Raw genomic sequence first — 25,944 nt, 5'->3', positions numbered from 1 at the left:
ACATCTGTTTATAATATGGCTCTCCTGGAAGTTGTATATGCAGGGAGAATAGGTCATCACAGTCAACAGCCATCTTGTGGATCTGAGAGCTGAAATTTGCCCTTTGACTTACAGAAGACTCCTTATGTTGGGTATGTCTGTGACCATAATTACTAGGAATATAGGATCATCTGAATTTTTGTTAGAGTCCCACTACTAATAGAAGACCTATGTGCACATGTACCGCTTCTTAGTGGTATTTGAAAAAAGGAAAATTGTATATTTGTAAATTACTATCAGAAATAATGGGAATCTTTTCTTCTCCTTATGATGCTTCCTGGGGGTACCCAGGGTTATGAGGCACCTCGCTACCAACTGCCCTTAGCATGAGGAAGCCTTGTCTGTGTCTGCTGTATCCCCAAATCCATAAGCCATGGGCAACACAAATACTCCCCTTCTAGGCTTATGCAAGCCTCACGGTCTCTCTACAGGTTAGTGATGGGCACTCTCCAACTTCTGAGCCCTCTGAGTATTCCCCTCGAGTGTCCAGCCCTTGTTCCACTAAACACTTGCAGTATTCCCAGGTTCACTGCTTCCAAAAAAGCAGTACATCCCAGCTTACTAGTTTCATTCAGATCACTACTCTGCTTCACATGCGGCATGTAGATATGTTTATATTGAAAACAAGTAAGTTTATTGAACAAAGTATAATAAAAACAGTTCAAGTGAAAGTAAGTAAAAGTATTGGAAATAAATGTTTACATATAAAATCATAACATGCACTCCAGAACCTAGACTTAACTCAACATTTTCATGTCATAGAGCAATGCTCACCTAAAATCCTTCCAGTATTTTACAGCCAGCCTTGGCTGACTGTCCATTTATAAGACAAACACTGTTTGCCTCCTCAGTTGAAGGATTCAGGGTATGCCTTTGCATCCCCAGATATACCCCAAAAATCCATTCTCATTTATCTCTTACTACAAATTTCCTCTTGAAGATTTTGCAATGTTTTGATTGTCATTTGGCTCAGTATGCAAACAGGCATCCATTGAGACATATAATGCCCAGTATACTCATGGCCAGACAGAGATCTGTCTGTTACCTCCTGCCTGAAAGGAACCTGTCCAAAACATGTCATCTGCTTTAAGGACAATTTTCTGTACAGATGTTACTACTTAAATATTATCCATACATACATTTTGCAGTGATTATGATGACCAGAGGGCTCTAGGATCTTACTCTTGGTATAAACCTCACCTGACACCCTTTAGTGAATTATGCATATATCTGATCCAGCAGATCCTGGTAAAAAAAAAACTCTGTGCATGCCTTATGCCCTCTGCCAGTTGGCATTATGAGGTTCCTGGGTCACACTCGTCCATTAGGGACAAAATTCAGAGCTAATCTAAGTTGGAGCAATTCTATTGCCATCTGTACATCCACTCACACCAGCATTTAAATCTTGCTCACTCTTCTTATATAAATAGTTTCATTGATTGATCAGGCTTACTTACATGAGTTAGACAATCACATTTGGCCCTTAATGTAGTAGTACATGCTTAAAAGTGACATGTCAGTGCTACAAGATGGCAATTCAAGAATATTAGCCTCAGAAATAAAAGGCTAGAGATGTGCTCATTATGCATTCAATCAGAGTTGAAAATGCAGTATTCAAATAATCTGTAGTTATGGCTAACACAAATCCAGTTTGCTTTATTCATTGCAAGTAGTCTCCCAGAGAGACTACTTGCATATGTAAGGCAAGTAGGATTTGGCCCTAAATATCTGACATCCCTTGTCTTTATCAAGGCAACAGCTGACTTTGAAGGTAGGGTCCTTTGATGCAGAAGCTACTGTCAAGTGCTCTGCAAAGGCTAAAGGGAGTTGCTGCCGTGTCTCCAATTATGGTGCTTACTGTAAATCACTGGATTAAATATATTTCAACAAACAGGCTTTCCAAATCTCTCGCCTCTGTGATTTCACTCCCAGTAACCCGTTGGGCACCAGTCAGATTTCCTTGTTCACTTATCCAGCACACAGCAAGAATCTTAAATTGTTTTAGCTCTGTCGCCCCATATAATCAGAGTTCACTAAGTTTAAAAACTAAACCTTCCTAAAATAGCCTGTTTTATTTGTATCTGTGACACTCCTTGGAGTGTTACTGTAGATGTTGGCTTAGTGAAATGTTGCACAGCACCTCACTGCAGGTACACACGTCTCTAATTTCATGAATTTAGATCTTTCATCCCAAATTCTGGGGATTTCATGAACCCCCTTCTCGTAATACCAAGGACTCTCAAATCCACCATTCCATAATAAGCTAGTCAGCCCAAAGTGTATCACTGATGTAATAACTCTCAATCCTTTCCTGTATAGCTCCTGTTAATAGCTCAGATACTGCACCTTAAGAAATGTAGCGCATCTGCATCTTCCCCCAAAAATACACAAAAACCAGATTGTAAAATAGTCACGTTTATATTTCCACATAAATCATATTCATGGACTTGGAAGGATTATATTTTAATCGGGAAATGTCATTAAAGGTAGATTTTTTTTTTTTTACTGTACGTACACAAACTGATGCAAAAATATTTTCATCAGTGATACTTGAAATTTCTAGATAAATTCTCAAGCAGCATTTTTTTTTTTTTACTTTGCCTAAGGATATTTATTTTGTATATTTTGACGTGATGTTGACAATGTGTTAACAATTATGAAGCTTTAACTTTTTGAATCTTAATAATTAATGAAAAATGTTAAGGCTGCAAGTCTTCCATGGAAGTCACGGATTCTGTGACTTCCTGGGACCTCCGTGACTTCTGCAGTTGCTGGTGCGGCTGACCCCAGGGCTGCCCAAGCAGCTGGGGTGGCCCCAAGGCCTGCCGCACCAGCCACTCCTTGAGCAGCCTCAGGGCCAGCCACACTGGCTGCTGCTCGGCCGCCGGAGCAGCAGCGCCCCAAGCCACACACCCCCACCTCCCTACCCCAAGCACCTAAGATTTAGTCAGGGGTATTTATAGTACAAGTCATGGATAGGTCATGGGTTAATAACTTTTGTTTATTGCCTGTGACCTGTCCATAACTTTTACTAAAATACCCATGACTAAATCTTAACCTTAATTATGGTCTGCCACCCATCATAATTTCACAATTTAATTAATAAAAATAAAATTAAAAACAAACATGAATATTATCTCTCAGAATTATTTAAAACAAAAATAATTTCTGCAAAGCCTAGTTATGTGATGGGAAAGGAGAAAAGATCACAGTTAAACCTTATTTGGCATTTCCAGACACCTATTTAGTTTTGTTTTTTAATACTACAACATTGTAACAAGACTGTAAATACATATTACTGAAGAAAAAGTTTTAAGCTGGGAATTATTTGTTATGCTCACTTCAGCATTAACTGAAGGGCAGTTCAGAACTGTACTGAAGGGTAGAGAAACACAGATGAGTAAGTACATCCTAAGACCTCCTGAAAATGCATTTCTTCTACAAAGCGTATTGATTCCTGTCTTAGCTGCCTTTCAGGGAGTTTGAGAGAATTTTAAAATACGGAATTAGGAGATATGTGCTGAACATCACTTAGTCACTGGCTTTTGTTGCATTCCATTCTTTATCTGCTCATTGTCTACTTCAATTGTAAACAGAAGTTGGAGTTACTCCCCTCCCCCCAAAAGCCCAATTCGCATGGTTGCAATTTTAAAATACTAAGATAGCTGCAGTCCTATATTTAACACTTGTCCTGTGCAAGGCTGGTGTCAGTGTCTGGTATGGCTTATAGCTGAGAGTGCCAGTCTCAGGGCAGACATGCCAAACTGGTGGTATATCCAAGAAGTAGATTTCTTCAAGCAAGTAGCAAACGTACACTGTATTAGTCTTGCCATGGAGCCACAGACAGTCTCCTTAAGTTCTCCAGCCCTTCTTTGCCACCCAGACAAACTGGACTTTATGATGATAGATTATTAAAACCACGATTCACTACACATTAGGATACTCCCAACCCCAAGAGGCCAGTCACTTACCCCTGGTCAGTGGATAATCTTGATCTGACCAAAGACAATGCTGTAGTCAATTTCTCTAATAAACTAAAAATTTATTAGCTAAGAAAAAAATGAGTTATTGAGAGGTTAAAGCAGGTAAAATACATTTGTAGTCCAGTTGATAGCAGAGCTGTAGTATCTGCTAGTTCTCCAAGTTTCTCAGGGTTGCCCAAAATGGCTTTGGGGACCTCTGTCCAATTGCTCAGAATTCCACCCTGTCAGAATTCATCAGTCCAGAGATGGAGAATCGCTCCCAGGGTCCCTTCTTATAGTTGAAAAGAGTCTGGCAAGCGTTCTCAGCACAGCATGGGCTCTTGCTTTGTTGACTACATACAAACGTCTGTGAATTTTCCATTGTTGAACATTGAGACCCGTGTTCTGAAGTTAATGTTTCTTCATTTACAGTTTTGAGGCTTCAGACCCATTTAATGGACAATTTGAAGATAATGCATTTAGTTACAGCCATCCAGACAATCTTTCATAAATTATCAGGGAGTTTTACATATTAAATGAACTCATATCTAAAAGCTAATACATCCGTTTGATCTACAACTAAATAAGTACAAGTTAATTGTGACATAGTTCTGTCCTTGTCTCAGTGGGTCTTGCGTTTCCTGGTGGATTTTGGTAGCCTCGGAGGCTCACTGTGACCCTCCACGTAGCCCTTCTCTCTCTAGAGGCAAGGGTCACAGCCTATTGAGCCATTTGCATCATAAGCCAACAAGGGAGGTGCGAAGAAGCTACCCTCCCTTGCACAGTCTCTGCTGTCTCCCAGTCTCAGTGATTAATCGGGGGCAAAGCAGGGGAGCCCAGGCCTGCCTTCTACTCTGGGCTCCAGCCCAGGGACCCTAATAGTATCAGCTCTGGTAGCTGACTTTTTAAGAAACTGGACACATACAATTCCCTGGGCCACTTCCCCACAATAGCCCCCCCCCCCCCCCCCCGCCCTCCTTCTCCTCCTCAAGATCCACTTCACCCTTACCTCAGGGCCTCCTTCCTTGTGCCTGATATGGTTTGTATTTGCTCAGTCTCTCCAACAGCACAACTTCTTCCTACAGCTCCTGACATGCACACCCACCTGATTAACTGGGAGGCTTTTAACTAGTTTCAGCCAACCCCTGATTGGCTTCAGGTGTCCCAATCAACCTAGCTGTCCTCCCTTCCTTCTGGAAAGATCTTAATTGGCTCCAGGTTTCTTAATTGACCTGGAGCAGCTGCCATTTGTTTAACCTGGTAACAGATATATTTGCACAGGCTAAACAAATCCCTGTCTCACATTACTTTACTATAGCCATCTGGCCTTGTCCCATCACAGTAATACATGATGTATGTAATGAGATATCTATAAACCTGTTGACTGCTAAGTGAAGACAATGCCATTAACATTACACTAATTTTCATGAATTTAGAGTAAATGTAATTACCGGGACATATGCCATGTAAATGTAATATGATAACATCCGCCTTTGTTCTGTTCTAATAAGTGAACTGGCTTGAACACACTATGATCTCTTAGCATTTCTTTGATATAAAGACACCAGTCAATTGCCTTATTGCTCTAATCTGAACCAGTCAGACAGCATCAGAGAGCTAGTAACCCGTTAGACAGCATCACAGCTGGTTTACTAAACAGTAGATTCATTTAATGCATAATCCTGCACTACTAAAATCAATGGAAGCTACATCACTGATTTCAGTGAGTGGAGGATCAAGCCCTTAGAGATGAAAGGCCAAGTTCTCCTCTGTTTCATTGTGTAAAAACCAGAGTAGCTCTACTGAACTCAGTAGAGAGAGCACACTGGAGTTACTACAGATTGACACCAGTGTAAATAAGCATAGAATTTGCTCCTGCAGTATTTTTCCTCGTCAGTTGCTTTAGCTACAATGAATTAATTGTTAAAGGCTGACAATTTGCTTCTCTCTGTTCAAAAGCAGTAAATGAAGACAGTCCTGGTACCAAAGAGCTTTCAGATGTAGAGAAAGCAAGGACACACTGAGAAGCTTAGCGGTGGGTGGGAGGTGGCTCTTTTCTTGTGGACATCACTGAAGAAGTTAATCTTTATGTGGAACTAGAGGGTAATAATGTGGCAAATTCTAGTAGGGAGACCGTTTCATGCAAAGCTGCGGGGAGGAGGGAAGGCATGGGTGAAGGAGACAGTGAGTATTAAGATTCCCCTCCCCTTATTTTAAGAGTTTTTCCATGTGAACTATTATGTTCCTCATTTCAGATTCAAGTTCTGAAAGTACTTGTGAACTTATCTGCAAACCCAGCCATGACAAGACATCTTTTCAGTGTTCAAGTAAGACTTCTGCCATTTTCAAACTGCGTCAGTGGTGAACATTTTAGTACAAAAGTTCATGATGCTCTTATTAAATCTACACTTCAAATTGTATGATTCTTAGATAGCTGTACATTTAATGTTAGAATTTTACTTTACATAGCCAAAGCAGGCTGAAATCAAGAACGGTAGCTGAAAGCATGCTAAGCCTCTCCCAGGTTGTGCTATATCAGAGATATCACGTTCACATATGAAGATTCACCCAAATGCATGGTTAACATGTTCACTATATGGCCACTGTTGATCATGCTTCCTGTATATAATGCAGAATGATAGTGGCAGTTTGCAGAAGTCCTTTCTCTCCATCCCTTCCCACCAAACAAGGGCATTGGTTGCTGCTTATACATGAGACACAAAATAACATACCCAATTGTCACTTTTCACCTATATTCATCTCCAAAGGGAACATATAGCCTGAGGATGTGCTGCAAATCATTTCAAATGCATCCAATGTTGCAAATTATCCTCACTTTCTCAACAACTGTTGTCTCAGCTGTCATAACTTTTTCAGCTGAGAAAGTAGAAAATGCAGTATACACAAAACATCTCTATCCACAGATGTACTGTTTTGATAAGACATCTTTATGAACACAGTACCACTCCCAATGCAGCTCCCAAGGCAAAGGCGGTTTATGGATTTGTGGGGCCCTGGGCCAGAGCAAGTGGGGGCCCCTTCCCACCCCTTCCACCTGCAGTCCCCTCCGCATCCCCGCCCTCCTCCTGGCGCTCCTGCCAGGGAAATGAGGCCAGGGCGCGGGGCCTTGCCCTGTTCTGCCCACCCAGCACTCCTGCAGGAGCACCAGGTGGGTGGACGGAGCTGGTCGGGGCATGGGGGCACTGTCCCAAGGTCTTTAATACATGAAGTACTTTTCCTTCCAGCACCTGTTGGTGCCCTCAGTATGCAGGTTGTTGCATCCATTTCAGCTATATGCAAAAGAATGTCGATATGGTAACAAATGAAATGTAAACCACTTCAAGTTGCCTTTTAGCTGTACTGTTTTTTACTCTCAAATGAGCTTCTCAAAACAAAATCAGACATCACAATATTTGGTTTCAGTACTCCTATTTTAAAACCCCTTTGTGGGAGTTGCAGGCACAAATAGCCAGTCTGCTGCCCTACAGATACCATGTCTTACCACAGCTCCAGGTCAAAGTAAAAAAAAAAAAAAAAAAGTGGACTTTTGTTCTCGATGAACTTCCACTTCATCTGACTATGGACTGCAGTTTTTTCAAGGGGCATCGTAAGGTCAAATATGAGCCAAAAAGAAGTAGATGTATAAACAAGCTTGTATAAAACCTGAGACCAATAAAAATGTTTCCATTCATTAAAAACAATGTTTACCTCCTTCCAACAAATAAATATTTGTATTCAGTGTTTGCCTCCCAAATGTTGTAACATGATCCTAATACCTTAGAACCTCAGAGAAAATTACTGTTCTTTTTAATCCAAAATGAAAAGGTCAAATAAGTGTAAAGCACGCTTGACTTTTCAAATAATCAGTTTAAATAATCTAAAGCATTCTTAACAACATAAGTAAGAATTTTTAAAAAAATTAAGCTGACTGTCCACTTAAGAACATCAGTATAATGTATGTGAAATGAATTTATCCATCTCAGTCCAGTCCCAGTGGACATGCTCCATAAATCAGCAACCTTGGTGACAGTCACAGTGGAAGTTTATAGATGCTGACTTTCTAATGTGCCAGGGGGTGCTCCTCCCCACCTCTGCTCCAGGTCCCACCCCCCTTTCCACCCCTTCCCCCAAGGCCCCTGCCTCTTCCTGCTCCACCTCTTCCTGCCCTGTTCTGACCTATCCCTGATCACTGATCAGCAGGGCACTGATTGGCAGGGCCGCTATTGGATGCAAGGCGCTGGGGGGAGGGAAAGGTGCTGATAGGGGAGCTACCAGTGGGTGCTCAGCACCCACCATTTTGGAGTACCCATGGGGTCAGCGCCTGTGGATTCAAGGGCTGTTCCTGTGATCCTCCAAAGACACATGTGCCTAACTTTAAGCGTGTAAGTAGTCCCACTGAACTCAATGTGCATGTTTGTAGGATCAGAGCCTCAATGTCTAGATGACATCTCATTGGCAGGGGCAGGATGGAGAAACTGGCATTGCCACTGCCCATTCTGTGTCAGATCTGTTGATAAGCACACTTCAGTGCAGAATTGTCAATCCAGTACCTTTTTGATAGTCCTGCAAATTAGGATAGTAGTATGTAGTTGTGATTACATGCTAAGGCTTAAGTTTTTGAAAACCTAAATTTAAAAAGTTAACTGTATTTAGTCTTGCCCCTGACTTTTACCTGAACCAATATTTAAGTAGCCAAGGTCAGTCTTTAGTATACCAAAATAGTATCTTTATCCTGTCTGCACTTTAAAACACTTTCTAAATACTTGACAAACATTCAGTCACTGTTCAAGGCAACTGAAATACCATTCAGAATGAAAACAGTATTCCAGCTCTTATAAATGAAAATGGGAATTTTCCAGACAACCACATTATAAAGATTCAGAGTACAAAGCATATGTCAGGTTGCAAAACACAAGCCAATCTTTTCCAAAAGGAAAAATGTGCAGTCCTTGCAAGTCTTTGACATGCTTTCATAGCACATGGTAGCTGTATATAGACGTAAGGTTTCTATTTTAGTGAGTTTTAGTTAGAAGCTGTCTGGTGTGTGGATCAATATTTATTGTATTTATTTATTTATTTTTAAAGAAATCATTGCTGTTTGGGGGGGCTACATCAGGAATTTTTCACACATTTACTTCTCAATTGATGATTAAGCATTACTTTTATGTATTTAATGTCATAGGCACCATCATTGCTTTCACTTTTTGACAACTGCATAAACAAAGATATTCTGCTTAGAGCCCTGACGTTTGCTGCAAATTTGAATGAGAATATGAAAAATGAAGAGGGCATCATTACCCAGGATCAATACAGTGAAGATTCAATTTTTTCTCTGCTCTGTGGGCATTCTACCCAATATGCTAAGAAATTGGTATGTTTATTGCATCACCATGATACAGAAGTGAAAGAACAAGTTGCCAAAATAATAACACAATTAAGAGGAGATACTAAGACCAGATACTCTGGTAAATTACAGTAATAGAAAGTGTTTATATTCAATGCTAAAATGAATTTCCTTTCATGAAAGAGTGAAGTTTAACCCACCACTCTTATTTTGCTGAGCACAATTACATTACTGTAAGCAAGACAGCTTACAATGCATTTAATACACAGTCTGTTAGAGATTCTCTTTCAGAGTAATGTAAAACAATGGTCTGTTTAGTACTGACAGTCTCCTGACAGCACAAAACTAGTGTGTGTACATGATAGAGGAAAGGCACTTTGGGGCATGGAAATATTTTCATTTCAAATTTACAGTAAGTTATGAAACAGTAAGCTCAACTTTTAAAAAAGTGAACCTTAAAGTGACCTGTTAATTTTGCAAACAGCATTTTCACTTATGCAGCTGTAAACATTCACTCTAGGCTGTAATGTGTAATAGATTTTGAGCAGTGAATTTGTCACTTTAAGAAAGGTTAGGCCATTTAAATTTTAGCAATGTAATTCTATTAATTTTACTATACACTTGCAGGGAAATACTGGAACATCTATTAAGTAAAATCTCCACATTATTACTTGGATGAAAGCATAATGAGATTAGTCAAATTATATAAACATATTTTGAAGGAACTAGAAACAAATTTAACAAGTAGTTTATAAGCATTATATTACCCTCTTATTGCAAAGTTTATCAACTCAAAAAACAAATGCAGGCACTTTGAATGTAGAACATATAGTAGAAAACATCTTGTACTGAAACTAAGCCACTAAAAATCCTTGAGCAAAGAATTATAGTGGCACAGTTATGTCACTATAGTTAAGGTTGCATCTCGACTTTTGTTTAAAGGTCAGCCTTTCTAAATTCTTTAAAATCAACATGCTTAGTTGGATTCCTCTGAAATTTGGTGTGCCTTGGGCGATGAAGGGCAGGGTTATTGATGTGGAGATATAAGCCCCAGAAAAAGTTAGCATTTTTCAAAGTGGTATTTTTGGTTTTTTGCACAGAGCTAGGGCTCAAACTGTTGATGTGGGTCAAAATAGTCTGAGTTTTACACAAGCTAGTGCATGGCACCCACTAAGTCTTAGGGGAAGCCAAAATGAGTGGTATTTAAGAATGTATATTTACAGTGCAAATGCAACCAATACAGAAAAATGTTTCTGCCATTTTATATGCTTTATAGCTCAATTATTGTAAGTGATCTAAAATCAGAAAGGTTATTTGAATGGCTTTGAAATTTGCTGTGCTCATGGGGGCACAGAGTAGTGTTAGTGACCCTAACTTGGAGTCATTTGACCAAGGGGTTCCTGAGTTACAGACCCCCACCCCCAAATAATTGCTTTTGCTGCCATATTCTGTTAAACTGAGAGGTACTAATGACTGGATAACTCACAGACCTCATTGAGATTGATGGCTGTGCACTCCTCCTTCAATTAACATAGCCAAGGATAAGTAAATCACAAGCTCCCACCTAAGACAAATAAGAGATTGTTACAATTTCTGAGTCATGGGTGGCAGGTTGTTGAGGTTTTTTTTTTTTTGGTGGGGGGGGAATATAATCGTTATCTTCGGATGGGGGCAGGGGGGAAGAAGTAGACATGTGAATGCTTCCTGGGAGGGGAGAGGTATTCAGGGGCAGTGGAATAGAGGGGAGGGAGTTATATGGGGATGAGGGAAGTGTGGCACCCCTAAACTGCCAGTGCATCTTAATCTCCCTACACGCCACAACTCTGTCAGTGTGTCCTAACGTATGCACAAACTGCACACATCCACCATTTCAATTAGTCTGTGAGCTCTTCGGGGCAGGGACTGTCGTATAGTGGGGCAGGAGCACCATTGTACTTAAGGTTATGTCACATTTGTTAAAAGGTCAAACTTTCTAAGTCTTCTAAAATTGACATGCTTAGTCAGATTCCTCTGAAATCTGGTGTGCCCCAGAAGACTACAAAGTAGGGTTAGTAACCCAAATGTGGGGCCATTTGAGCTAGGGGATATAGCGATATAGGCCCTGAAAACAGCTATTTTTCAAAAATTTTAGATGGGTTTTTTGGTGTGTTTTTGTTTTTTGCACAGAGCTAGTACCTGAATTATTGATGTGATGCAAATCAAAATAGTCTCTTTTGAGTCTTACCCAAGGTAGTGCATAACACCCACTAAATCTTTGAGGGACCCGAATTGAGAGTGGTATTTAGAAACATGTTCACCTTTTCACTTGTGTAGATGTGTAGTCTGGAAGGATTGCAGGGAGCATGCACCAAAAAAGAAAAAAATGTGATGGGGTTTCTATGCATCCACTTCACGTTTGCTTCAGTCATCAGAACGTGCCACTGCCATGGCCCTGGTGAACTACCCCCAACTGGTGGTTCCAGTCCAAACCTTTGTACACCTGTGTAATAAAGATTTAATAATTCATCTTGCTTGCTACAAGTTGCTCTTACGTTATTTTATGGGGAGGTTTAATTTGAACACAGCAGAATGGTCAGCAGGGAGTTTAGCCAAAAGTTTTGTTGTATTGGATGGGGAGGAACTGAAAAACCAAGGACTTCAGGGAGAGCAGGTATAAGGGTTGTGGCTGCAGAGGGGGCAGGAAATGAGGTGGGGTATAGGCAAGCCTTGTATTGGTTGTTAGGGAAACATCTATTTCAATAGCTCTGGTGTGGTGGGAGGGCAGATTTATGTAATGTCCCCAAAACCACACAGCATGGAGGTTTGGAACTGACAGCACAAATACCTTGCTTGATGAAGGAAGAGAAATGTGCATGTTGCCAGCATGTGGATTCTGGCTAATTACTGGATCACAAGGTTGCAGAAGTGTGCAGGAGAGCACAGAGGACATGTTCAGATGGGCTTGCTGACAGCAGACTGACTTGAGTGAAGAGAGGTGGTCTGTGCTGGCATTTTTCCTACTCTGCAGCATCTAACTACTGACTTTAGAGATTGTGAAGTGGTTCTTCAGTTGTCTGTGGTATTCTTTCTGGGGAGTTGGCTAAGTGTGAGTATGCAAAAGGACCTGAATCCTATAGGGCCAGGGGACAATGAGGGTATATGCATACAGAGGCTCTGCATGAGAAGGGAAGAGAGAAGGTGGCAGGGATTATCTATGTTGATGGAAAAACCCCTTCTGTTGATGTAGGGAGTATCTGCACTATGCTGCTGCAGCACTGCAGCTGTGCCACAGACATGCCCTTGCTCTTCCTTACTGTTGCCACAGCCTTCAAATCTCTCTCCTGCTCTACATTTCCCAAAATATATTTTAGACAAGTGAAAAGTTCAGAAGGTGTAGCTACAATGTATTAAACCACTAACAAGAAAAAAAGTGGGGGGAAATCCACCCTGAGACAGTCAACCTATGTAAAAATTTGTCAGAGGATGTTGTGAAGGCCAAGACTATAACAGGGTTCAAAAAGGAACGAGGTAAGTTCATGGAGGATATGTCCAGCAATGGCTATTAGCCAGAATGGGCAGGGACGGTGTCACTAGCCTGTTAGCCAGAAGCTGGGAATGGATCACTTGCTGATTACCTGTTCTATTCATTCCCTCTGGGGCACCTGGCATTGGCCACTGTCAGGAGACAGGATACTGGGCTAGAGGCTCGATGGACCTTTGGTCTGACTCAGTAGGGCCATTCTTATGAATTTAATGTACAATGCGCTCCTAGAACAAAAATATCCATACGCTGCAGTCAGACTTATGTTTTGGTATAACTAACAATCCTGTAAGTAGTATAGCAACTTTTTACAATGAAATGTGAGGGAAAGTTACAATTTTGCTGGCAATAACTTTATTTTGTAACTCAGTATGGCAGTTTGATACAGATGCATTTTGCCAAGTTTTACAATACTGCACAAATTTAATCCCACAGCATGCTTAGTAAAACCATATGGAAGCTGTGAAAAGTCTTCCATTGCCTGTATTTGAGACAATGCCATCAGTACCCCTGGTTATTTGAAAAAAATAAAAAATACAGAAATAAAAGGCTAAATCATGACTTCAGATAGGAGCAAAATGAGTTTATATACTGTACCTGACAAGGAAAACCAATCTCAAAACAATAGAAATATTTATATCTATGATAAAGAGTAATTTTAAAATAATGAAAGAGTACAGATATCCTGGCCAGCAGTAATAATTATGCATTAATGATGCAAATCTTAAGTAATATAGCTCTTTAAAAAGGCACATTTCTTTAGCTCATTTTTAAACTCATTTTTAGTTTCTCCTGAAATGCAAACATACAGGCATTTAGTAAGATCAGTATTTTACTTTAAACATGCTTTCACAACAGTTGGAAGACTCCACCCCATAAAACCATATATGAAAAAATTAAAATAAAGCTTTTTTTGGTTGATGTACATAGTTGAAACAAGGCATTTATAGATAATGTCTTGTACATTAGCCAGTGTTTAAATCATCTCTCAATATGCCATTCAGTTTATAAGCAATTGTGTGATCAAGCAGGTATACAATTTTTACCTCTGAAATTAACAAACCTGGAGTGTAAAAATCCAGTACAAATTTTTAGAAAGTTTCATAACCCTATAATGAAATTATCAATCAAAACAAAGCTCAAAGAATTGGCAGATTTTAAATTATTCAAATCCATCATTATTTATATTCAAGTCTTGTGATTCGCCATGGTGCAAGACAAAGAAATCCTCAGGTTTCAAGCCATATCTTTCAAGGGCTTCATTCAGTTTAACTGGAGGATCCAAGTAATACTGGGGATGGAGGGGAGAAAGAGATACAATACCAGCATTAGATAAAAGATGACTTTCAAGCTCTACACTAGGGGTTCTCAACCTATTTATATGGCCCACAATGTTATTTGGGCCACATCCAATAGTACCTCTGTGGGCCTGATGATGGCATGTGGGCTGCAGCTCTGTGTTGACTGGGCCACAGGTTGAGAACCACTGCTCTATACAAACTGTTTACATTTTAGATATAATGGGCAATGTGTACCGGGTGTACATTTTCTGAGATTAGGTGAACATGAAAGTTTTGAGGCTTATTGGAGTTTTTTTATTATTTAAAACACCCCACTGAAAGTATACAATTAGTAACAGGCAACAGATGACCTATAATCTTTACAATACTAGCTAAATATGGATCTATCACTCAAAATCCATACTACCTCACACCCTATTTGATAAGAGTTCTTAAATAAACCAGGACCAGCTCACTCCTGGGTTGGGAATCATGGGGAAAAGTTAAATACTGGAGGAAGTGGAGTTGGTGATTCAGTAGATGGCACTTTCCCAATTTTAGAAAAATGCATTCCCTGTCATATCATTAACAAAAAATAAAGACTTCCCTCCCCCATTTAAAGGTTATTCAGTTTAATTGTTCAAGCAAGCAAATTGTCATTTCAGTGTTGTCTGCTGTGAAGTTGCCCCATTACATTTTTAAAAATAAATTTAGATAATATGAACTCTTCATCTGAAGAAGGTATACTATGCACACAGCATTTCTAGGCAATGCTATCTTGAATACAAAGCAAAGCATGTTAAAAAAAAAAAGGCTTAGGGGAGTATTCAACATGTATTCAGAATAATGAAAAAAGCACTTCTTATACCTTGGATACTAAAGGCATAGACCGGGGGTAGCCAACCTGTGGCTCTTCAGAAGTTAATATGCGGCTCCTTGTATAGGCACCGACTCTGGGGCTGGAGCTACAGGCGCCAATTTTCCAATGTGTTGGGGCGGTGCTCGCTGCTCTGCCACAGGCCCTGCCCCCATTCCACCTCTTCCCACCCCCTCCCCTGAGCCTACTATGCCCTTACTTCTCCCCCTCCCCCCCAAGAGTCTCCTGCACACCATGAAACAGCTGATCAAGAGGTGCAGGAAGGGAGGGGGAGGCGCTGATCAGCAAGCTGCCAGTAGGCAGGAGGTGCTGGGAGGGGGTTGATGGGGGGCTGCTGAGGTATTACTGTGGCTCTTTGGCAATGTACATTGGTAAATTCTGGCTCTTTCTCAGGCTCAAGTTGGCCACCCCTGGCATAGACTATTCAATCTAGCCTGGATGTGAAACGCTGTATTAAAGATACTGTGTTTACATATGTTGCAGCCTTAATAGCCCAGTAGCCAGGTTACTAATTACAAGATAAAATCCATTTAGATGTTTTAACAATAATTTTCCCTAAACTACAATTTTACAAACAGTGGCAATATATTACCTATATTAGAAACTTGTTTATGAAGTTAAAAATTGAGCCGTATAACAGGATATGAAATTGTCAATAAAGCGTACCTCAAATAAACTATAAAAGGAACTGTTAATTCTGCAGGATTAGACAGTTAATCACATTTTACATGTTTAGTAAAGTGTTATATACACCTATAATATTCTAACTTCGGCCTGTCTGCAAATGATACAGCAATAAAAGCAAACTTAGCAGTACACGTGCATCTGAAGAAGTGGGGGCTTTTACCCACGAAAGCTTATGCCCAAATAAATCTGTTTGTCTTTAAGGTGCCACCGGACTCCTTGTTTTTGTGGCTACAGACTAATATGGTTACTCCTCTGATACTTAGCAGTACACATTTATTCACATTTCTGCTGTTCCTGATTTTAGTATACCTAAATTACTATCCATGTAACAGAACACTCCCATCCTCCATTCCAGAAAGTTATTTCACCCTGTGACTCAATTTCATCTATAATGGTAATAAAAACCATGATTATCTGTTTTAGTCTTGCTATCTAGCACATTTCTATAATATCTGATGATGTACTATTGTAAATATTTTCTTCCCAATTTGGGGCATTCAGATCTGAAGACCAATTGCAGAATTCTTTATCTTCTGTGTCAATTTCTCTTTCTGGATTTCTAACACAAGCTCTTCTTTGTCCTGTCATCTGATCTAGATTTGTGTCCCAAGAGTTTGATGATTCCAGGCATGGATGCAAAATTTCAAATGCTGGACTAGAATTATAGTCTCTCTCTTTCTGGGCTTCTCTTATTCTCTCCCTCAACTCATTTGTCATGAATTCTATTACCTGTATGACTTATCTCTGGTCATTTACTACATAAGCAGTCTCATGTCAGGTTGATGCTAACCCAGTACCACAAATCTGATGACAAGACCTGCTCTTTTAACATGCAGCATTGATCTCTCCTGATCAAGCGTATTATGCCTGCCCCTTTTTCAGTGCACCAGTTCCTCTGCCAATGGAGCAAGTATTCCAAATCTGCCTGCATAACAAAAGCTCCCAATGTGCTGATATTTTTTCACTGCCTTATCTTGAAGTATTTGACATTTACAAGAAATTCAGCTTTACTGAGAACAATTTTAGTTCAAGGTATAAAATATTAAGAAAACTGAACTAGTTTTTGTATTAAAAGATTGTAGAATTTAGTCTTAATTAAATACATACAGTATGTAATTGGTTATGTAAGGATTAAGGCAAAGTAATCTTATAATTCTGAGCTCTAGATAATCCACTTATAGATGTTTGTTATAACATGAGATGATTAAGCTTAATTACTGTTTCCATACTTAGAAAATTTGAATGCAGCCCAAACTCACCTCATTTGCTAAAGCAAAGGTTCCCCAATGAATCGCTACGGACTTCTTTGTCTGAACATCAATATGAATTCTTACAGCTTCTTCAGGATTCACATGCTGGTATTTCATAAACCACCTAACAAACACAAAATAACTTACATATCTAGTGTAACCTTTTGTATTCAAGGTATCTGTTCTTTATTAGGGTTTTTAAATAGGCAAGAGGTGTTAAGATATCCTCATTTAATAAAAAAAAAAGTCTAACACTGTGAACAAGTTACAGAGACTGTAGAAATCTATTTGCTAGAAATGACAGTAGCATTCCCTCAGCTCAGGGGTGGCCAACCTGTGGCTCTGGTGCCTCATGTGGCTCTTCAGACGTTAATATGCGGCTCCTTGTATAGGCACCGACTCCGGGGCTGGAGCTACAGGCGCCAACTTTCCAATGTGCCAGGGGGTGCTCACTGTTCAATCCTTGGCTCTGCTGCACGCCCTGCCCCCACTCCATCCCTTCCCGCCCCCTCCTCTGAGCCTGCCATGCCCTAGCTCCTTCCCTCTCCCCCAAAGCCTCCTGCACGCCACAAAACAGCTGATCGGGAGGTTCGTGGAGGGAGGGTGAGGTGCTGATCAGCGGGGCTGCCAGTGGGCAGGAGGCGCTGGGAGCAGGACAGGGGAGCTGATGGGGGGTTACTGAGGTATTACTGTGGCTCTTTGGCAATGTACATTGGTAAATTTTGGCTACTTCTCAGGCTCAGGTTGGCCACCCCTGCTTCGGCTAATTACAATAGATATATACAACAGCACTCACATCCACAGAATTTGTAGGGCTATTAGTTCTGTTTATTAATTGGTATTCTTTATAGAGGTGGGAAGTTTTCCCAATATATTCAGCTTAAGGATTTATGCGCCATCTGCTCTGAAGCAAGTTCATGCTATCACCATAATCAATATGTTTGCAGAATCATAGGATACACCGAAAGAAACATGCTTCAGTAGATAGCACTCTTCTCTCTGAGTCGGTATTGAACGAACACTTTGCTTGCTACTGGAGGTGCAGTATTTTGAGTGAGATGTCAAGTCCCAGGGTATAAGGCACAGGATTAAAATTATATTGGTTCAACTTCTAGAATTTGCTATAATTGAATGCGGGCCAATGTCAAAAAGTATTACTAGTGTAGGGGTCAGTGACAGTCCAAGTCTCTCTAAAGGGGAGCACAGAAGCAGATTTTGCACACCAATGAGAATGCTAGCATTTATTTCTGAACCGGGTAGTTCATGAGAAATACTGGACTTTAATCTCACCATTCTGATTTCTTTTTTGCTTCCTCAACCTACCTAGGCTTCATTTCTGACATTTTAGCAACTGTTATCTTGAGAACTGCTAAAGCTAAAAACCAAGGCTGTCAAGCGATTAAACAAATTATTTGGATTAAAAAATAATAGAATACCATTTATTTAAATATTTTTGGATGTTTTCTATGTTTTCAAATATATTGATTTCAATTACAATACAGAATACAAAGTGTACAGTGCTCACTTTATATTTTTTATTACAAATATTTTCACTGTAAAAAAACAAAAGAAATAGTGTATTTCAATTCACCTAATACACATACTGGAGCGCAATCTCTTTATAATGAAAGTTGAACATACAAATGTAGAATTATGTACAAAAAATAACTGCATTCAAAAATAAAACAATAAAAAACTTTAGAACCTATAAGTCCACTCAGTCCTACTTCAGCCAAATCGCTCAGACAAACAAGTTTGGTTACAATTTGCAGGAGATAATGCTGCCCACATCTTGTTTACAATGTCACCTGAAAGTGAGAACAGGCGTTCGCATGGCACTATTGTGGCTGGCATTGCAAGATATTTATGAGCCAGATATACTGAAGATTCATATGTCCCTTCATGCTTCAACCACCATTCCAGAAGACACGGTGATGACGGGTTCTGCTCGATAACGATCCAAAGCAAAACGGACCGATGTGTGTTCATTTTCATCATCTGAGTCAGATGCCACCAGGAGAAGGTTGATTTTCCTTTTTGATGGTTCGGGTTCTATAGTTTCCACATTGGAGTGTTGCTCTTTTAAGACATCTGAAAGCATTCTCCACACCTCGTCCATCTCAGATTTTGGAAGGCACTTCAGATTCTTAAACCTGGGGTCGAGTACTGTATCTACCCTTAGAAATCTCACATTGGTACCTTCTTTGCATTTTGTCAAATCTGCTGTGAAAGTGTTCTTAAAACCAACACGTGCTGGGTCATCATCCAAGACAGCTATAAACATGAATATATGGTAGAATGCAGGTAAAACAAAACAGAAGACATACAATTCTCCCCCAAGGAATCTAGTCACAAATTTAATTAACGCATTTTTTTTAAACGAGCATCAGCAGCGTGAAAGCATGTCTTCTGGAATGGTGGCCAAAGCATGAAGGGGCAAATGAATGTTTAGCATATCTGGCATGTAAATACCTTGCAATGCCCTCTATAAAAGTGCCATGTGAATGCCTGTTTTCACTTTCAGGTGACATTGTGAATAAGAAGCACTCAGGAGTATCTCACATAAATGTAAAAAAACTTGTTTGTCTTAGCAATTGGCTGAACAAGAAGTAGGACTTAGTGGACTTGTAGGTGCTAAAGTTTTACATTGTTTTGTTTTTGAGTGCAGCTATGTAAAAAAAAATTCTACATCTGTAAGTTACACTTTTACGATAAAGAGATTGCACTACAATACTTGGAGGTTAACTGAAAAATACTATTTCTTATTTTTACAGTGCAAATATTTGTAATAATAATATAAAGTGAGCACTGTACACTTTGTATTCTGTGTTGTAATAGAAATAAATATATTTGAAAATCTAGAAAAACATCCACAAATATTTAATACATTTTAATTGGTATTCTATTGTTTAACAGTACAGTTAATCGCAATTAATTTTTTAAATCACAGTTAATTTTTTTGAGTTAATCATGAGTTAACTGCAATTAATCGACACCCTACTAAAAACCAATGCTTTATCCCATCTGAAAGCTTAGATACCATGTGATGAGGAGGACATAGATGCCCAGACAAACACATTTTTCAAATGCTATAAAGCATTCACAGTCATGTGAGAACTGAAATCGGGAAAGTGACATGGTAATTAGAATAATATAGGAGCACTGTAAATTGTGTGCATGTAAGAAAAGGGATTTCAGACTGGGTGATCTTTGTGGCCTTTCCTATTCCTACTTTCTTTTCATATTAAAATAATGCCAGGCTGTGTGTATTTTTTCAATAGTTTTTGGGGTAATGTCTGATAAAATAAAACCACCACATTTCAGCTTCTTTCCCTCTCTTTTCTACATCTTGGCTCTGGTGTACCCTTAAAATGTAGATTGACTTAGGTACATCACTCATGGGTATAAAAAAATTCACATCCCAGAGCACCGTAGTTAAGCCGACCTAACCCTCAGTGTAGACACAACTAGATCAACAGAAGAATTCTTCTGTCAGTCTAGCTTCCACCATTCAGGGAGGTGGATTATCTACATTGATGGAAAAACCCCTTCTGTTGATGTAGGCAGCATCTGCACTATGCTGCTGCAGCACTGCAGCTGTACTGCCCGTAGCACAGACATGCCCTTGCTCTCCCTTATTACTTCCACAGCCTTCAAATCTCTCTTCTGCTCTACATTCCCCAAAATATATTTTAGACAAGTGAAAAGTTCAGAAGCTGTAGATACGTTAGTATTAAACCACTAACAAGAAAAAACGTTATTTGAAGTCAGTATATCATTTCATTGATATAGTTTACATATCTTTTGGTCAAACCCTTTGAAATTTGCTTACCTTGGCTCATAAGCTCCAATGGGAATAGCTGCAAGATCAAAAGGTCCAAATCTTTTACCTATCTCTTCAAAAGCAACACAGTAACCAGTATCCCCTGCAAAGAAAAACCTATTCCAGGGCCCCAAGACAGACCAGCTGCCCCAAAGAATCTTGTTGTCATCTGTTGCAGTCCTCTTGCACCAGTGTTGAGAAGGAGTAAAGACAAAAGTAACTGCGTCATGACCAGGGACACAGTTCTCTTCCCACCAGTCCAGTTCAATCACATTTTCACAGCCACATTTCTGCATCCATTCTAAAAGACCCAGGGGCACAAACCATCTCAAGTCAGTGCCAAAGCGCTCGTTTAAACGCTCTACAGTATTATAGTCCAAATGGTCATAGTGGGTGTGGCTGATCATCACTGCATCTATTTTTGGCAGCTGATCTACTGTGCATGGAGGTCCTCGGAAACGTTTTGGACCCACAAACTGTGCTGGGGAAGCCCGCTGGCTGAAGATGGGGTCAGTAAGAATTACAAGTCCATCCATTTCCACCATAACTGAGGCATGTCCTAACCATGTGACTCGCATGCCAGTTCCAGTCTTACCAACTAGTTCAGGGTTTGGAATGAAGTAAGGGTTTAACACAGGAAGCTCTTTATCAAGTTCCTAGCAAAACAACAACAAAAAAGTTAGAAAGCAAAGCACACACAGAACAAAAAGCCCAGAAGGCACCAATCACCAAACAAGGCTTGTACTTCGTGTACATCTTTAATTTCTAGGAAACCTGCAAGTAGGTGCACAGAGATACCATTTCCAGTGACTCCCATTCCCAATAGCTTCCTATTAAATTAAAATCATTAATCTTATTTTTAATAATCATTTAATCTTTCTTGTCTTTAGAACATGCTTTCAAGAGCAGGAGAATTAGGCCTGCGGCTCTACAAAGGAAACAATTCAAAGATGTGCTGAAAACAACTTGCAGACTTTTACTGGAATGAAATAGAATTGCTCAGAATTAGCAACAAATTCTGATATCTTGCCCCTATTGCCCTGGAAGAGAATTTTAGTGCTGCTGCTGCTGCTACTACCATCTCTTGGAGTTTGGCCTTTAGCTTAAATATTAGAGCTATAGCTTGTGGATCTCAGCAATATCCTTCCAGAGTCCCAGCACAGATAGATTTATTACAAGGTACTTATTAGATTGAAGAGACTTTAATCTGCTAGGCGGACCGCTAATATGCTACCAGCAGAGTCAATAATTCAATGAATATTGCTGATAATTTTTTTTAAGAAGCTGCCAAGTAGAGAGGTATAATGCAGCACCACTGCTGCTACATTACTTATGGAGGGTTATCTTAAATGTGAAGTCCCATGGAAGCTTAGTTAAAAATTGAAATATGGATTTCAGTTCTACTGAAACTTTTTTGAAAGGTAATGATTAAGTGTAGTTCCCTTCAGATCAATATTCCAATCTGGAACTTCATTGGAGCTGTAGCTGGAATAAAGAACTCCGTTAAAAAGTGTTACAGAAACACCCTGAATGTATTTTTCTTAGAAGGGAGGTGATAAACATCGTATTATTTGCCATTAGACATTTATCTCCCTTTCACAATAACTATGGCAATGCTCTCTGAAAAGAAGATTAAACCATATTTGATCCACTTGACCACCTTCCAACTGATGAGGGTGCAGAAGAGAGCCCCCAAAATAATCTGAGAGCTGGAGAAAATGCCTTACAATGAGAGATTCAAAGAACTGTAGCTCACGAAAGCTTATGCTCAAATAAATTTGTTAGTCTCTAAGGTGCCACAAGTACTCCTTTCCTTTTTGCGAATACAGACTAACACGGCTGCTACTCTAAAAGAACTCAATGTGTTCAGTTTATCAAAAAGAAGATTGAGAGATGACTTGATTACTTTCATGGTATTATAGTGTTCTTTGATCTAGCAAAGAGAGGATAACAAGAACCAATAGCTGGCCATTGAATCCAGATGAATTCAAATTCGAAATAAGGCACAATTTTCTTTTTCTCTACCAAGAGAAGTGGTATCATCTCCATCAGTGATATCTTCAGATCAAGACTGAATGCCTTTCTGGGAGATATGCTTTAGCCAAATACAAGTTGTTGGGCTAAGTGGAGGGATAACGGACTGAAATTCTGTGACCTCTATTATATAGGAGGTCAGACTAGATGATCAAATGGTCCCTTCTGGTCTTAAAACCTATGAATTAATACAAAATTATGGAACGGCGTTAGGGCAAAGAATTTTCAGGTTTTCTTCATAAAACAGAATTTTGTTCTTTGATGTGTTGAAAAAATTTCTTCATGACTGTCTTTTTTAAATGTTCAAATTTTGTACTAAAAAAATAGGTTTTTCCAAGTCATTTCATTATTCAAATCACAAGTACTTAAAAAAAAGAGTGTACACAACTTCTGTTGCCATATATTCCATACTAAATCATTTGACTTGCACAATGAGGTAAACAATGAGGTGGATAAAATACACAATCTTATCCAGATTTAGTATTAGCATACTAGTATTACTGTGGTGACATAGTTGCACGATAGATGTTTGGTTTTGTTCCAAGAGCAATGGCAGATGTTTGAAATATGACATTAATGACAAATTGGCTGAAGACAATGATATCTAGCGATAAATATTTACTACTCACTTATTTTCATTTCTGCATTAATGTGAAATCCCCACCTTCCCGCCCCAAATGCAAAGCAAGAAGAAATGCATGACTGGCTTTAGTAAGATTGGTTAATTAGCTTCAGACTTTGGAGCTCAATACATATTGATGCACCATCTGATTTTATTTTAACTGAGATTTGTGGAGCAACACAAATCAACAGTTTACGTTTACAATACATGGTGATTAAAGCCATCTCAATGCCATTTAGAAAAGTCCTTAACAAAGCCAGTAACACACAGAAAGTCTGTGGTCTAGATTCCCAGTTAAAAATGGAGGTTTGTTGTAATAATTTAGCAATAGTCTGTAGTTTTTAACAATGAAGTACGTCATGGGTGTCATACAATTCCATATGCAAAATACTGACTGATAAGATGAACCAGTTAAGGGTGTCAGCTACTGAGCATGTTCTTAAAATCAAGGGGTTGCAAACTAGAATGCAGAGGAAGCAGCAGGTTTGTATTAAAGACACGCTACAGCTGAGCAGTGTCAAGGGCAGCATGGAACCCTCAGCTTAAATTTTAAGTAGGCTCAGAAATACTTTACGATTTAATTCAGAGGTGATGCAGACAATGGTGAAGCAAGCAGTGAAATGGCTCAGGAGCTGAGAAGTCCAAATAATAATGCTTCATCTGTCTCTTTGCTGCTTCTGACTCACTTTAGTGACTCTCCTACTGTCTGCTAGTTCTTATTTCACCATCTGACGTGCAAACTAGGAAATCAGAGTTGGAATGTACAAATTGGGTCAGTTAGCTCTGCAACAGGCATAATGTAAATTCCTTCTTGACCTTCCCTTAAGTCAGGAATAGTGATCCTGCAGCTCAAATGAAACAATATTACAGCTCTCAGTTGCATGCACACACACCCCACACCAAAGCACTGACCCAGGTCATCAGTCATTAACCAGACTCACAGGCAGGTGGTCACCCTTTTAAGTACATACATCTCTTTGTCATAGGTGGGGTTGCTCCATAGCGTCTCTTGCAGGGCCATGTGTGGTGCTGTGGGAGCTCTCTGCCTTAGTCCACAAGTTGTGGCCATCTACTCAGAGCATTGCGGTCTAAGCTGTGAACTTGGAATCAGTCTTTAAAAAGTTAACTAAGGATAACAAAACTCAGAATTTGACTGGCTGTGCCTTTAAAGGCAAGTGCTTAGTTGTAGCGCTTGAGGCCAAAGCCCTGACCTGGTCCTAAGGATCTGGGCCAGCAGTGACCAGTTCCTGCTCTGTCCAAGTGTCACCCCAGACAGCTCTTTAGAAGAAGCAGGCAAACCTTTTAAACTGGCCTGCTGGCTCCCGATTGGTCAGTGTCTTCTCCTTCCTGGCCCTTCTAGGCCTCTGAAGGGCTAAATCTTCTTGGTAGCCTGGTCTGAGTGGGTTTTCCTCAAGCAGCCAGGTGTCAGTGCAAGCCAGGATGTGAACTCTGCATAAAATAATGTGGCAAGCCAGAAGAAACAGCTTGAGCCTTTGCAGGGAGCGTGGCGCACACATACTGGCCAAATGCCCTGGGCGTGCATGTTGGATGTTGTGGGGCTAGTAAATTTAAAATGAGTTAATTAATCCTGGAGAACAGTGCCCAAAGTGCTGTCAGACCAATTGTCTACAGATTTAATCTGTTCCTTAAATAGATTCCCTAGCCCTCTGAGATCAAACAACTCTGAGCCACTGCCACTAAAAACGCGATACACAGACTTATTTTCTCATCAGAAGAGCTGTCAATTAGCTATCTTCACAGTTCATTCATAGATCAAGCAATGAAAGTCTGCCACATGCTTCAGATTGTGAAGCATAAACTCTTATGATTGCCTCCTGGAGCAGAAAAGTTTTAGCAACTTGTACTGGCTCAGAAGTGCATCTCCAATCAGAGGCATTTAAGACCAGTATCCAGTCCTCTTTGTGGCAGGAACTATATTTTCTTTCTTTTGTTGGGGGGGGGAGGGCAGGGGGAGGGTTTGTAGTTTTTTTATTTTGAGGGGGTTTTTTTTACATTATGATTGTATACAGTCCTAGCACAATGAAGCCCTGAAACTGACTGAGACCTACAGGCACTGATGCAAGACAAATAAATAATAGTGTCTTTTCCCAATAATCTGACAGTGTCTTAGATAAATGTCGGCTCAAATTAGCCTCAGTACAAAAACTTACTCTCTCTCTGAGAGAATCTAACCTAAGGATTGTGGCTGGCAAAAAAAGAGAAAATTATCATTACAATTTAGTAGGTGTTTTATACCATCCCATAGCTATATAAAGTTTTCACCGCCATTCAAATCATACAGTAACATTTTTATAATTAAATGTCCCATGAGTAATAACTCCAGCTTGAATAATGTAGTGGATATCCTACAAATTGTAGACATGTCCAATATCTATTGAAAGAGAAACACGCAATAACCTGTAACCATGCGAGTTCAGACAAATGGTGTTTTGGTATTTCCTGAAGTTTCTCTCAACATAACCTGAACTGGCTAGATTAATTTATT

At 39.7% G+C, this 25,944-nt stretch overlaps 2 protein-coding genes across 7 annotated transcripts in view; one reads left to right on the top strand and one right to left on the bottom strand.

Annotated features, from left to right (window-relative positions):
• ARMC10 (armadillo repeat containing 10) overlaps nt 1-25,944 on the top strand; it is a 37,273-nt gene that overhangs the window by 9,950 nt on the left and 1,379 nt on the right. The window contains exons 5-7 of one of the 4 annotated variants that reach the window (XM_048836422.2): nt 6,257-6,328; nt 9,184-9,372; nt 21,673-22,295. In XM_048836422.2, the coding sequence (XP_048692379.1) occupies nt 6,257-6,328; nt 9,184-9,372; nt 21,673-21,741 (330 nt within the window). In that variant the 3' untranslated portion in view covers nt 21,742-22,295. Of the gene's footprint in view, nt 1-6,256; nt 6,329-9,183; nt 11,851-16,306; nt 16,976-21,672; nt 22,296-25,944 lie in introns of those variants that run through there. The other 3 variants (XM_048836424.2, XM_048836423.2, XM_048836421.2) reach the window with 3 other exon arrangements.
• The window catches only part of NAPEPLD (N-acyl phosphatidylethanolamine phospholipase D), a 33,542-nt gene continuing 20,800 nt past the window's right edge, over nt 13,203-25,944 (bottom strand). For all 3 annotated transcript variants that reach the window (XM_048836419.2, XM_048836420.2, XM_048836418.2), the window contains exons 3-5: nt 20,792-21,438; nt 16,969-17,083; nt 13,203-14,156 (exon numbers count right to left, since the gene is read on the bottom strand). In XM_048836419.2, the coding sequence (XP_048692376.1) occupies nt 14,028-14,156; nt 16,969-17,083; nt 20,792-21,438 (891 nt within the window). In that variant the 3' untranslated portion in view covers nt 13,203-14,027. The remainder of the gene's footprint in view (nt 14,157-16,968; nt 17,084-20,791; nt 21,439-25,944) is intronic.

Source organism: Caretta caretta, chromosome 1, assembly GCF_965140235.1.
Source record: "Caretta caretta isolate rCarCar2 chromosome 1, rCarCar1.hap1, whole genome shotgun sequence".
Classification (NCBI taxonomy): domain Eukaryota; kingdom Metazoa; phylum Chordata; order Testudines; family Cheloniidae; genus Caretta; species Caretta caretta.
The sequence above is the reverse complement of the archived record's forward strand: the minus strand, read 5'-3'. Positions and strand labels throughout refer to the sequence as shown.